Genomic DNA, 13363 nt, shown 5'->3' on the forward strand with positions numbered 1-13363 from the left:
TCACAATACAGGGCTTGGTACAGTCACTCACGCCTGTAATCCCAGCACTTTGGGAGACTGAGGCAGGAGGATTGCTTAAGCTCAGGAGTTCGAGACCAGCCTGGGCAACACTGTAGAACCCCGTCTCTACTAAAAATACAAAAAATTAGCCAGGTGTGGTGGCACACGCCTGTAGGCCCAGCTGCTTGGGCTGAGGTGGGAGGATTGCTCGAGCCCAGGAGGTGGTTGCAGTGAGCCATGATTACGCACTGCCCTCCAGCCTGGGCAACAGAGCAAAACCCTGTCTCAAAAGGAAAATCACAGTACACATGGAATACAAAGGTTTTTTGTTTTTGTTTTTAAGAACTAGAGCCTTCGAAGGAGCATGTGGCTTGCTGGTATTGGGCTGAAAGATGATTGCGTGGGGCCCATCTGGATAATCCAAGATACTTTCCTGGGCAGGGACATTGACAGGGATATTCCCTACTTTCTTCCACCTTTAGAGGGTCTACTTTCGAAATGGTTTAAGGTTTCTCAATGTTTTAAGTCTGCTGTGTTGAAATTACTAAAACTGAAGTTTGTCTTTTAATTGTGTAAATTACTTGGCTTGTTCATTACAAATACCCCATTGAATGTCCTTTAAGTGCTAGACACTGAGCTGGATGCTAGGTGATGCAACAGTGACCAGGACAGGTGTGGCCCCTGCCCCTACGGAGCTGACCTTCTTAGGGAGGGAGAGGGACAGTGAGTAAGTGATCTCACACACAGTTGTATAATCACTAACTGTGGCCATTGCTCTGCAGGAAAGGCAAATGATGAATTAGAAGAGGTGGGACCTGATCTAGCCTGGAAAGTGTGGGAAGGTTTTTTTTTTTTTTTGAGACAGAGTCTTACTATGTTGCCCAGGCTAGAGTGCAGTGATGCCATCTCGGCTTACTGCAACCTCTGCCTCCTGGGTTCAAGTGAATCTCCTGCCTCAACCTTCCGAGTAGCTGGGACTACAGGTGTGCGCCACCATGCCCAGCTCATTTTTGTATTTTTAGTAGAGATGGGGCTTCACCGTGTTGGCCAGTTGGATGGTCTCAATCTCCTGACCGTGTGATCCGCCCACCTCGGGGAAGGTTTTTAAGCAGAGACATGAAGGGGTGAGTAGGAGGATGCCTGGAGGAGAGAAGAAACTGCAAAGGTCCTGAGCCAGGAGAGTGCTGGTGGTTGGAGGGGTGTGAAAGAAGCCCAGTGCAGTTCAAGGGTAGAGAGTGATGGAGAGGGTTAACCCAGAACATGCCCTTTGGAAATACTTAACCTGAAATACTTTTACCTAAGCCATTGTTAGCATCTGAGTTCTTGGTGTCTGAGCACAACTGAATGTGAATAAGAGGCTGTTTGGATTTCCTGCTGTGGACAGCAGGATGCTATTCACAAAGAAGTCTATGTCCTGACCCTCCAGACCTGCTGCTACATTAGGTTAAATGGCAAAGGGGAGTTAGGTTGCAGAAGGAATCAAGGTTGCTCATCAACTGATGTTAAAATCCGGGAAGTATCCTGGATTATCCAAATGGGCCCAGGGATTCTTGTAATGTGGAAGAGGGAGACTTGAAGATGCTAGCCTGCTGGCTTTACAGATGAAAGAAGGAACCATGAGTCAGGGAAAATTTTCCTGTTGGGCTCTAGGCTTAGTACCTGAGTGACGAAGTAATCTGTACAACAAACCCCTGTGACATGAATTTTCCTATATAACCTGCATGTGTACCCCCGAACCAAAAAAAAAAAAAAAAAAAGGCTGGAAAGGGCAGGGAAATAGAACCTTCAGGAAAGAATGCAGCCCAATGAGACCTGGGTTGGCCCTTGGCCTTAAGGAATTGTGAGATAATAAGATGAAGGCTATTATATAACTATGTTTTAAGCTACTAAGTTTGCGGCCATTTGTTACAGCAGCAATGGAAAACATTCTGCCTACCCAACTCAAAGTCTCATTGCATAGGTGGGTGTTACCACCAAGTCACTTGGCAGTGACGACCTCTGGTGCTTGCTTTGCTGTTCACAGAGCAGTGGAGAGTGGCTCTTACTAATCACACCTCCAGGTAAATATTGCTCAGTAAATACTTATTGAGGGCCTGTCACGTGCCAGACCCTGCTCTCCAAGCTTGGGATAACTTCTGGGTGAAAACAGTAAGATGTGTGCCCTCACCAAGTTTCATTCTAGATGCCTCTCAGCCCTGCCCCATGCAGAAGGGCCAGCAAGAGTATGAATTTCACATCCAGACACCAATCCTGACTGCGGCTGCTGCTAAACAGTTGTGAATAGCAGTGACTTCTCCCTGAAAAAGAAGTCCCTTCCTTAACTACTTGTAGGAAAACATATACTGACATAGTTTCCTTCCAGGTTATTTTGAAATGATTCTTTGGGACTGATAAAATGGGACAAACTGAATACAATATTTGCTGAAGCATAGCTCATTACTGCTGGATAGAACTTGTTGTGAGTACAGAGTTCTCAGATGTCTTTTTAGATCTCCAAGTCAGTCACCAAAATAAGGAAAATAGTTTTTTCATAAAGTACACACACACCAACATACATACAGGCTAGAAAGCCTGATATGAGGTGTTAGTCTGGTAGATTGATTTCTTGCTCAAAGGGAGAAGAGTTTATAGAGGCAGAGGCACAGGTTTTGGATAAACGCACAAACAAGCTTTAACACCTCCTCCGCTTTTTTTTTTTTTTACCAAGTGGGGAAGGCAGGGAAGGGGGACCCTTAACTAAAGAGGGGAGAGTAAACACTGAGCAGTCAAGGCAGCCTACCAGGTTTGCTGAGGGCAGCCAGGAAGTGGTAGAGGCTGTGGACATTCCCTGTTAATCACTGGCCCTTAGAGAGCAGGCACTTCCCCCTGTAGCCAGAGGAGGGACAGTACTTCTGTCAGTGGATACCTGCAGGGTCAAGCTGCGGGAAAGGAGAAGGACTCCTATAAGGCCAGTGAGTTTTGACCAGATGAGCTTACCCTCGGGTATCCTGATCATGTGGAGACTGGTCATATGGCTTCCCAGACCAAAATAACTCACCTGTGCCTGTGAAACCATACCAGGACCAGATGCAGCCACACTGTTGAGATTTGAAGTGTGGCGCTATTGAATTCAAGCTGCTGCATCAGTCAGGTTTCTTTGCCAGCTTTCGATCTGAGGCTAGGGTGACTGTATCATTCATCTTCCAAACTAGGACACTTTTAATGAAAGGGAGTGGAGTGAACGTTCAGTTTTGAGACAACAGGTATGACCCAGGACTCTCCTGGGGAAACCTGGACATATGGCCAGCCTAGCTAAGGCTAGAAGCGTTAACCATTCCATAGGATGGTCTGATGACCCAAAATGGCTCAGTACAACATAGCCTGTGTGTGGGAGGGCCTCAACACCCCCAGGAAGACAGGGATTGTCCCAGGTGCCCTTGCTAGCATACATACCCATGGCATAGACAGCTCTCTGAGGTAGGGGTCTAGAATAGGTGTTTTCTTTATAATCTAAATACAAAGCAAGATTTTTTACCCCAAAATTATTCTCCTTGTATTGGAACATTACAAAACTGTTCTCTTATGAGAGCTGCCCTTCTGACTACTTTATTTTGGAATGACACAGTCATCTGTTCTAAACACCTCAGCTTAATCTAAAAAGACCTCAATCCATTTTAATTGTGGACGCTGATAGAGGTTAACTTTGGTTTTAAATAAAAATAAATAACTTAAAGAAGGAGGCAGGCTGCTGTGGTGGCTCACACCTATAATCCCAGCGCTTTGGGAGGTTGAGGTGGGCAGATCACTTGAGGTCACGAGTTTGAGACCAGCCTGGCCAACATGGTGAAACCCCATTTCTACTAAAAATACAAAAATTAGCCAGGCATGGTGGCAGGTACCTGTAATCCCAGTTACTCAGGAGGCTGAAGCAGGAGAATCAACTGAACCTGGGAGGTGGAGGTTGCAGTGAGCCGAGATTGACACTGCACTTCAGCCTGAGTGACAGAACAAGATTCTGTCTCCCCCCAAAAAAAGAGAAATTTAGCTCATTCAGTACTCATTCCTCAGGATTTAACATCGTAATTGCAAGTACTGGATGTTACAAACTTTAAAACATCCTGGAAATGTTCTGGAAACTCCGTTAGGCATTGCTCTCTGATGAAGTAATGTCAAAGAAACAGAGTTTGATTAAAATTGCTTGATGAAATACAAATAAAATTATTTTTAAATGACTGTTAAGTATGTGTGACTTTAAATGTTTGCATAAATTTAAATGATCAAATGTCAGTTGACTTTCATCTGCATTCATGAAGCTTAAATATACATGTTAGCCAAAAAAAAAAGTTTGGAATGTTTTTACCCCATATATTCACTTATTTAGGCATACACAGTATTTGAGGAGTGGTAGCCATGGTAAGAGAGACGTTGTGGTAACAGCTGGGGAAAGGCATTCCTGTTCATACTGGGGGAAACTAGGCTGGGGTGAAAATCTGATGCCTGCAAGAAATGATTGTGTTTTGACTTGTGGTTCCAGATGACAAACTAGTAGGTATATGGGTTTGCTTCCTGGCTCCTCAAGGCTCCCTAATAGTTCAGAGAATATGAAGCAGCAGAAAGCAGATGGGATCTGGGCTTATGACCTTAGCAGGGGAAGGAGCTGAGTCTAGAGTTCATCATGTGCCCCTCCCCTACCCCCCAACCAAGAGTGATCAAGCAAAGCAGGGACTAGGAGAGAGGAGTGGGTCTGGAGGTAAAGGACCATACAGGGGACCACGGAGACCAGGTGGTTCCTTACCTCTGTCTGGAGTAGGGGCTGCTGGCACTTAACACCCTGGCTGTGGGAAAATACCAAACCCATAGCACTTTTTAGCACTTTTTGGGGGTGGGGAGATAGGAGAATGTTGACATGTACATGTTTTACAAAGCTTAAAGTGCTTACAGTGCACAAAAATAAAGAATGAATTCTTTTTTTTTTTTTTTAAAGGTAGTCTCTCTGTCACTCAGGCTGGAGTGCAGTAGTGCAATCTCGGCTCCTGAAACCTCCATCTCCAGGGTGCAAGCAATTTTCATGTCTCAGCCTCCCGAATAGCTGGGATTACAGGCGTGAGCCACTGTACCCGGCCAAGAATGAATTCTTTATAGAAGTAGATAAGGCCAAGTCATGACACTAAAAATAACCCCCAAAACTAGGGCTTCTAGTGTGAATGCTGGGACTCCAAGAATTCAGCTGTCCTCATTCTGGCATTTGAAGAGTGGTGTGCAGTCTGACAGCTAGCTGGCTACCCACACAGCCTAAAGCGAATCCCTGGAGTCAGCAGCCCCACCCAGGACTCCCTTTCAGAATTCCTGCTCAGGGTGAGATTGAGCCAGAAATGGACCTTTTTATACAACATCAGAACAAAAGAGAACGGGGATTATCAGGCATGTGATGAGAGCTAGCAGCATAAAAGGCAGTGGTCGAAGTAAACCAACAGAAAAACTACAAGAAACAGATAATCCAGGAACACAAAGAACTGTAGGAAAACTTCTAGGCAAAATGCTTAGAATTTTCGGAACATGTTAAACCCACAGAATAAGATTAGGATCTGTTATGTAAAAGGCACAATGAGAACAAAGAGCTCTTGAAGACTGCAAATGTGACTGCTGAAATTAAAAATTTCAGTATGAATACCAGAAAATACAGTTGAAAAATCTCAGAACCACAGAGAAGGAGGGAAAATGAGAGGGTAGATTAACCCAGGAAGTTCACCACCTGACTAGTTAACAGAGGTTCCAGAAAGAGGACAGAAAACGTAAGGAATGAAACAATCCACACACAATAAAAAGTTTCTGGGAAATTCATGTCCTAAGTCTGTGGAGTGAAAGAGGTCACACATAGGCTCACCATCATGCTGTTCAGAATGCCTTGGGTGAAGTAGAGAACGTAAAAGTCACCCTCTGGAGCACGGTGGTTCACGCACTTTGGGTGGCTGAGGTAGGCAGATCCTTGAGGCCAGGAATTCAAGACCAGCCTGGTCAACATGGCAAAACCCCATCTCTAATAAAAGTACAAAAATCACCGGGGCATGATGGCGCATGCCTGTAGTCCCAGCTATTGGAGTGGCTGAGGCACGAGAAGCACTTGAACCCGGGAGGTGGAGATCATGCCACTGCACTCCAGCCTGGGCGACAGAGGGAGACTCTGTCTCAAAAAAAAAAAAAAAAGTTATCCTTTTGAGAATCAGACTAACACCAGAATTTCCACTGGCAAAACTGGATACTAGAATTAATTACAGCAGTGCTATCAAGTTTCTGAAGAAAATGTTTTTTAACCTGGAGTTCTACACCCAAACTATCATTCAAGAGTGAGAGCAGCATAAAGACATTTTTGTATATGCAGTCACTCAGTTTACCTGTCATATGCTGTTAGGACAATATTTAAGAAAGTAATTCAAACAAAGGGGAACATCAGGTCCCAGATCAAATCCAGTCACCCCAGGATAGCCATGAAGGACTGTTCCAGCATGATCCTGTGTAGCAGACCCGGCAGAGAATCAGGTCTATGTTGCAGCAGAAGGGTCCAGGGGCTCTGAGAAGGGAGTGTGAGCCAAGATGAGATCCTGATTTAATGCGGGTATGGCTTGGGAGCTCAGAGAAGATTGAGGCTTGGATAAAGGTGAACGATATAAGAAAAAAGAAAGGCAATGAGAAAAGCCAAGGAAAGCAAGAGTCATGGTCCAAATGTGAAGTACATAAAGCAATTGATAGAACGTAAGAATAGCAAGTCTGTTTGACCTTAATGCTAAGAACAGTTTCCTTTGAGGCCAAGGGCTTCTGATACTGCTTCCAGACAGAAAAAGGAAAATCTAAATACAGTTTGGTTCAGCACTGAATAATAGTAATTTGGCTATGTAAAATAATAGATGACTGAATTGTGGTTAAAAGACAAAATGTGAGTGGTAATAGGTCCTGTAAGTGTAAAGGTATAGCTGGTAGATGGCAAGACATGGAGAAACTAACAGGAAAGTTTGGAAGGAAGAATCCAAGTGCTGATAGCTTTGTCTCAATAACTAGGGAATCAAGATTTTTGTCAAAAGTTGAAGGGAAAATAGAGGTTTAAATCTTCAAAACTCAGAGTAGCAAATAGAGGAACTAAATCTAGTTATTAAACATAGGATGGGAAGTGGCAAGCAGTTTGTTCTTTCCTTTTCATATTATGGGGCCAACAGTAATTGCCTAAAGCTGATAAATCAATACATATATAATAATCCAGAATTATGGAGAAGTAAATCCAGAATGAAAAGAGGTTTATCCAGAGTGTGGGGCTTAGGATGAGTTTGGAATCTGTTGCTTTCTACCATTAAGTCCTTTATTTTTGATTTCCTATCATTTGTACTTATTACTTAAGCAAAAAGTAAATCCTGAGTTTGAAAATGGGTTAAATGTAGAGGTGACACAATTGCCACAGTATTTCTACTTTCTAACTTTTTAGGTCTTAATTTGGACAAACTAAGAAGGCTGTGTTTTAAATTAAGCAATAATAGTGTTCTTGTTCTAATGGTGCAATATTTCATGTTTCCTCTGACTAGCTTGCATAGCTAGGGGCAGAATCTTTAATCCTTGAGGAAATGAATTACTGCCAAAGACAGTGAAGCAAAGCCGCCATTGTCCTTGGAGTTTTAAAAGTGTCCCAGTGTTCAGAACTTTTGAAGTAGTTTTGCAAAAGTATACCAGCTCTCTTTGGGGGAGAACTTGAATATATGAAACGGGTGTGGCTTACTTGAAGAATTTTGAAATAACCTTGTGTTCATAGCATGATAGTGAGTCCTGAGTCTTTGTGCCCACAGCTCTGATTATACTCCAAAGATCTGAATTTATATCATATCCCCAGTTACTGTTAAACTTATATCGTTAGATTTTTACATTCCATTTAAGAATTTCAATGTTTATTTCTTATCTTTAAAGATGATATTGTGGTTTATGAGTTTTGCCTTTTAAGTGTGGGTTTCTGATATGTTGAAATTCCAAGGCAGTTTTTATTTCAGTGCAGCTTTAAAATTCAGTGGAGGTCATTGTCCACTGGCCGGTTGTGAAATGATCTTAGTTCACACCCAGATTCTTGCCCTGTGTTTAGTTTTTCTTGCCTTGACTGGATATGGGAATAGACCTCTTAGGCTCTGCTCTGTTAATTTCCACCACTTCCCTACAAATGCCCTAACTCATATCCCTTGGTCCCTGTCACACTGAAGGTCGAGTTGTCACATAGCTCTTACTTCCTTCATACGTACTGGGACGGTCAGTAATGAGTGCTGCCGCTGCCCTGGTCCTAGGAGTTGCTGCAAGCATCCTGGTGGTGCCCAGAGAGTACCTGCTTTTTACACTGAACCATCTAGGTGGCCTGGGTCCAGTTTTTGGCGTTTAAGGGCCTTGGAGGGAAAGGGAAGAAAGCTGGAATTTGAGCATAAATTGGATTTTGTGTGGGCTGAGGGTCTTCCTAGGTGTAGACTGTCCCTGCTGGACCTGTACCCACTGTGCTAGCTCAGGAGCCAACTGTGTTCTGAACAGCTTCGACCAGCACCCAGACCCTAAATGACCTAGATTAGGAAGTAGATAGGTTGTTCTCTGCTGTCATTGTTTGGACACAGCTCTATTTACCTTACTTATTGTTCCTGCTCCCCATAGCCTCAGCTAATGGGCTGTGTTCTCCTGCCTTTAAGGCTGGTTCCAGGCAGAATTTAAGAGCCTTTGCTTGTTTCCTGAACCAGGGAGTACAGCTTTACCTTGAAGATGAAGGCACCTCCAGTTGCAGAATGTGGTTGGGGTTACTGTGTTTCTCATCAAGGTGTAGCTTTACCTTACCTTTCGATGATGGGTTCTGCCACCTTATCGCAGTGGGTTGCAGGAGACCAGGTGCAACCGGAGCAGGGGCGCCCTCTGCTGCTGGGTGTCTGCTCTTCTTCCCACAGCCGCCCAGGGGATTTGTGAGGGGCAGTGGAACACCCCTGCTTCCTCCATCCCCTGCAGGACCACCCCACGTGGAGGAAGGACAGTGCCAGGACCATGTGCAGGCAAAGCCTGCCCAGAAGCAGTGCAACAGCTAAAGTTATTCTCCGTGGGTACGTTTCTCTTGTTGCTTGCAGGTCTCTTCTCGAATCTGTTGTCCTTTTCCCCCAAACCACCCTGCTGCCCCCATCCTTTCGTGTGGTCTGCTGTCATCTGCAGTAGCCACCGCATGTAAGACACGAAGACCTCTTCTGCAAGAGCTTGGTGTGGGCATTTGTGAAATTTTGTCACCACACCCCCTGTAACCAGCCAACAAATTCGAGTTAAATGCCTGTTCTTTGTCCCACACATACTAGTTACAGAGTGGAGAACAAGTAGCAGATAGTAGCTGGGGGAAGCCAACCCACTCTGAGGGACTGGGCATGTGAATGGGACAACATCCACAGCTTTTTTTAAACCACAGGACACCCAAAAGCAGCTGTACCCTGCAGGGCACGGCAGGCTGCAGAAGCCTGGGTCTCAGGGTCTCTGACCCTTTATCCTTTAGCGCTGCTGACCAGGCTGCCGATCCTCGACCCCTTCTTGTCACCCCATCGTGTGCTTCTCCCTTTCCTCTGGCTCTTTCCCTTGCAGCCTTTGCATGTGCTGTGCTCCTTACCTGGCCACCTCCAGCCCCACTGTCATCTCTTAGTGACATCCTCCCTTCCTCTCCAGCAGATGCTGGTGCCCACAGCACTCTGTTCTGTCCTCTCATTACCTCTAGCTCCCTGTGGTTTCATGACGTCATGACCTGTTCACGGATCAGGCTTCCCCAGGCCAGAGATTGAGGAGTGGGGGCAATTCCTTATTCATCCTAGGAGGCTCTTCATCAGTGTTTGTTGAGTGAATATGTGAACGAATGTGGGAATGGGGTAAACAGGAAATAAGCCCTGTGTCTGCCTTAGGTAGCTTGGGTGTGGGTGAGAAGAGGAAGTGGTTAGAGAAGACACACCGTTAAGACACTGGGACTCCTGTGCTACTTTTTCTAAGGCTTCTCTTTGCTGGTGGTTACCTTTACAGGAAATCTCTTACCCAGCCTTCACCCAAATGCAATAATGTTTTCCTTCCTTCCCTCTACTTATCTCTATTATCTTAACTTTATCAACATTATCAACATACAGAACAGTTTTGATTGTGATGTTTTACTTGTGTAAGTTTTGCCCTTTCAACTAGGTTGTAAACTTGAAATCCTGGGTTTTACTTCCTAAGCAGCTTTGTAAAGAAATGGAGGCAACATTGCACCAAGGTAATTTTTGTCATGGCTACCCACTAGCTGTGAGATCTTGGGGGATGAGTAATGAAGCTCCTCAAGGTCTCTGTTTCTTTATCTGTAAAATTGGAGGACTGGTCTCTCTCAGGGGCTTCCAGTGTGAAAAAGTCCTGGGGTTCTGGGCCTCTGATCCTGGCACCCCACTTATCTCTTCCAGCGCCCACCACATGACTCCACCTCTGACATCTGCCAAGTACAGTAATTGAACACATTCACCTCATAGTCTGGGCCAGTTCACCTCCCAGGTACTTGTTTGTTGGTGTTCCTGGGATCAGGGACATCACTGGAATAGGTGTGGGGCAGACCTGTGGGGACCCTGTGGCCCCAGCCTTGCCTCTGTCCTCTGTCAAGAAGGTTCAGGCACCAAGGACACTGCTCCAGTTCTGTGTGTCAGTTCTGTACCTTGGTGTGTGCTGTTTTGTTCCTTCAAATGTAGGGTGAGTTTGGAGGTGGAGGCTGACTCTGACTGTCCAGGGATCTGGGAGGAAGGACAGTGCTGGGGCTATATGTTCTCCATGAGCCACCCCTCCTTCTCTGTCCAGGCATCATCTAGCCCCCTTCCCTGCTTTCCTGCTTTCCAGGTACACTTGCCTCCCATGGCACCTGCTGCATGATAATGGTTTTTAAAAAAAATGTTGAATCCTTTATTGGAATGATTCCTTTATTGGAACCCAACAGGCAGGAAGGTAATAGACTATTTGGTTTGTATTTTCTTTCACTTGTTTTGCTTTTGCGTCTGAGATTTGTGGGTTTCTTGACGGCCAGGAGTGGCTTGTTTTCTGTTGTAAGAGGTTGTTGTTTGTACAGGTTCGTGTTTCCAGTCCTTTCCTCAGCTCCAGCCTTGTTTCCAAAACTCTCAGCCCTTGGTTTATCTCTGTCCAGTCAGGTGTGTGTTCTTTGTTTTTGTTTCTTGTCCTAGTTCCATGAGTCAGCCAGGCCTCAAAGATTGTGTAAACCTATGGTGAGTAAAGCTGTTAGCAAAAGAGACCTAGCAACAAGGTCGTTGGGTCTCTAAAGAGCTGTCCAGCTGTGAGATGGTGAAATTTTAAGGACTGTGGATTTGGATTGGGGGCCTCCTTATAGGAGATAAAAACACGCGGTTGGAGAGAAGAAGGAATATTACAGTGCCTAGTACATAAGTGGAGCTACCCCAGTTGTCCCTGAGTCCTTTGTGGGAGATTGATAGGATGAGAGAGGACGAACTCTTGTAAGGAAGTAAGAACTGACTTGGAAGAACAAAAATCAACTTGTACACCTCAAATATATCTGCTTTTTATTTGTCCATTCTACCCTAATAAAACTGGAGGTAAAAAAAGAATTGGAAAGAGGCCAAGGCTGCAAGTGAATAATTCAGTTGAGTTGTATCTTACTTACTGTTTAGGTTCTCCCAATCAGTGTATAAACTGAAAATCTAAGATACAGTCAGAATTACTCTCAAACTACCTCAGGAAGGCATAGTGTTAGAAACTGACATATTATTGCTTATTACATTTGGTGTGGCCATTTTTTCCTCCCATTGTCACAAGTATTTGGTTTCTTCTCTTGAGTTTCATATGATATCCCTGGCATCATAGGGGCTTAGAGGTTGTATTCTATGAAGAGGGTGTGTTTTAAACACCAGATCATATCCAGCAGGAAATGCTGATACCATCAGAGACAGGCCTCTTTTCCCCGTTTTGGTATCCCCTCTTTGGCCTCCCTGTGTAGTTGTGTTTGTGCGTTTTACGTGAACCAGCCATAGGAGTCTACGTTTGTTCTCACTCACTGCCTAAGCTGTGGAAGAATTAGTGGACTCCTAGACAGAGAATAATCCCATTATCTCCTAGTTCGGACTGATTTACATGTTAAATGTATATTAAATTCACATCGCCAAATTGTTTCTGTTTCATCAACAGGTTGCTCGTGGGGGCCCCGCGGGCAGAAGCGCTTCCACTGCAGAGAGCCAACAGAACTGGAGGGCTGTACAGCTGCGACATCACCGCCCGGGGGCCATGCACACGCATCGAATTTGATAACGATGGTGCGTTCCTGTCCCTCACTCAGCCTTCACTCCGGCAGCTTGCCCGTACTTTTTCCCTGAGGGAGGAGAGTGGGGACAAACATTTATTCTTGTAGAGAGGACCTCTTTCAATTGCATCAACCTTGACTGTTTTTTATTTGCCCTGAAAATACTTACTTTACTTTCTAAATCATACTGGGATGCCGCGTGTTTTGCTGTTCCTCCTAACCATGGTTACTAAACCAATATGGTGTAGGGATGTTGCCACCTAGTGATGTGTTGAGATTCTGCAGGGGGTCGTGGAAAAACTGATTTCATAGCAATGAAGAGAATGAATGAGCGTATCTTGTATTCATCAGCCAAAAGTTCTCACATGCTGTTAAACTTTTTGGGAGAAAGACAGTTTTAAATATCAGACCCCTTTGAAATGAGAGCTGGCTAACAGAGATAAAGTTTTCCCTACTGTCTCGTATAGAGACTTGTTTTGTTAAGGACTCTGGATAGGTAGAAGATACCATGAGGTAGGCATGTTGACATCCAGTGTACCTGGCTTCTTGTAGGTTGAGCAGAGCTATTAGTGTACTGAGAAGCTCTAGCCAAACCTCATTTGATATGCTCGGTCTAAGTAGATTTGCAGATTCGTGTTTATGTTCTTCTCTTGCTTCTTCATCTTTTAGAAATAACATTCGTTGGCCAGGCACGGTGGCTCACACCCGTAATCCTAGCATTTTGGGAGGCCGAGTTGGGTGGATCATTTGAGGTCAGGAGTTCAAGATCAACCTGGCCAACATGGTGAAACCCCGTCTATACTAAAAATACAAAAATTAGCTGGGTGTGGTGGTGCATGCCTGTAGTCCCAGCTACTTAGGAGGCTGAGGCATGAGAATTGCTTGAACCTGGGAGGCAGACGCTGCAGTGAGCCAGAATCGTGCCACTGCACTCCAGCCTGGGTGACAGAGCAAAATACATCTCAAAAAAAAAAAAAAAAGAAAAAGAAATAACGTGTTCATTTATTAGAAAATAATATGTGTTAATTTTAAGAAACTGGTAAAATACACCTATGAAGAATAAAAAACAAAATCCACTGACAATCT

The 13363-nt window shown here is 44.6% G+C and overlaps 1 protein-coding gene across 3 annotated transcripts in view; it reads left to right on the forward strand.

Moving 5' to 3' along the window:
- ITGA6 (integrin subunit alpha 6) overlaps positions 1-13363 on the forward strand; it is a 79335-nt gene that overhangs the window by 25862 nt on the left and 40110 nt on the right. For all 3 annotated transcript variants that reach the window (XM_077956165.1, XM_015110360.3, NM_001258117.1), the window contains 1 exon segment: positions 12166-12290. In XM_077956165.1, coding sequence (XP_077812291.1) covers positions 12166-12290 — 125 coding nt within the window.

Source organism: Macaca mulatta, chromosome 12, assembly GCF_049350105.2.
Source record: "Macaca mulatta isolate MMU2019108-1 chromosome 12, T2T-MMU8v2.0, whole genome shotgun sequence".
Classification (NCBI taxonomy): Eukaryota; Metazoa; Chordata; class Mammalia; order Primates; family Cercopithecidae; genus Macaca; species Macaca mulatta.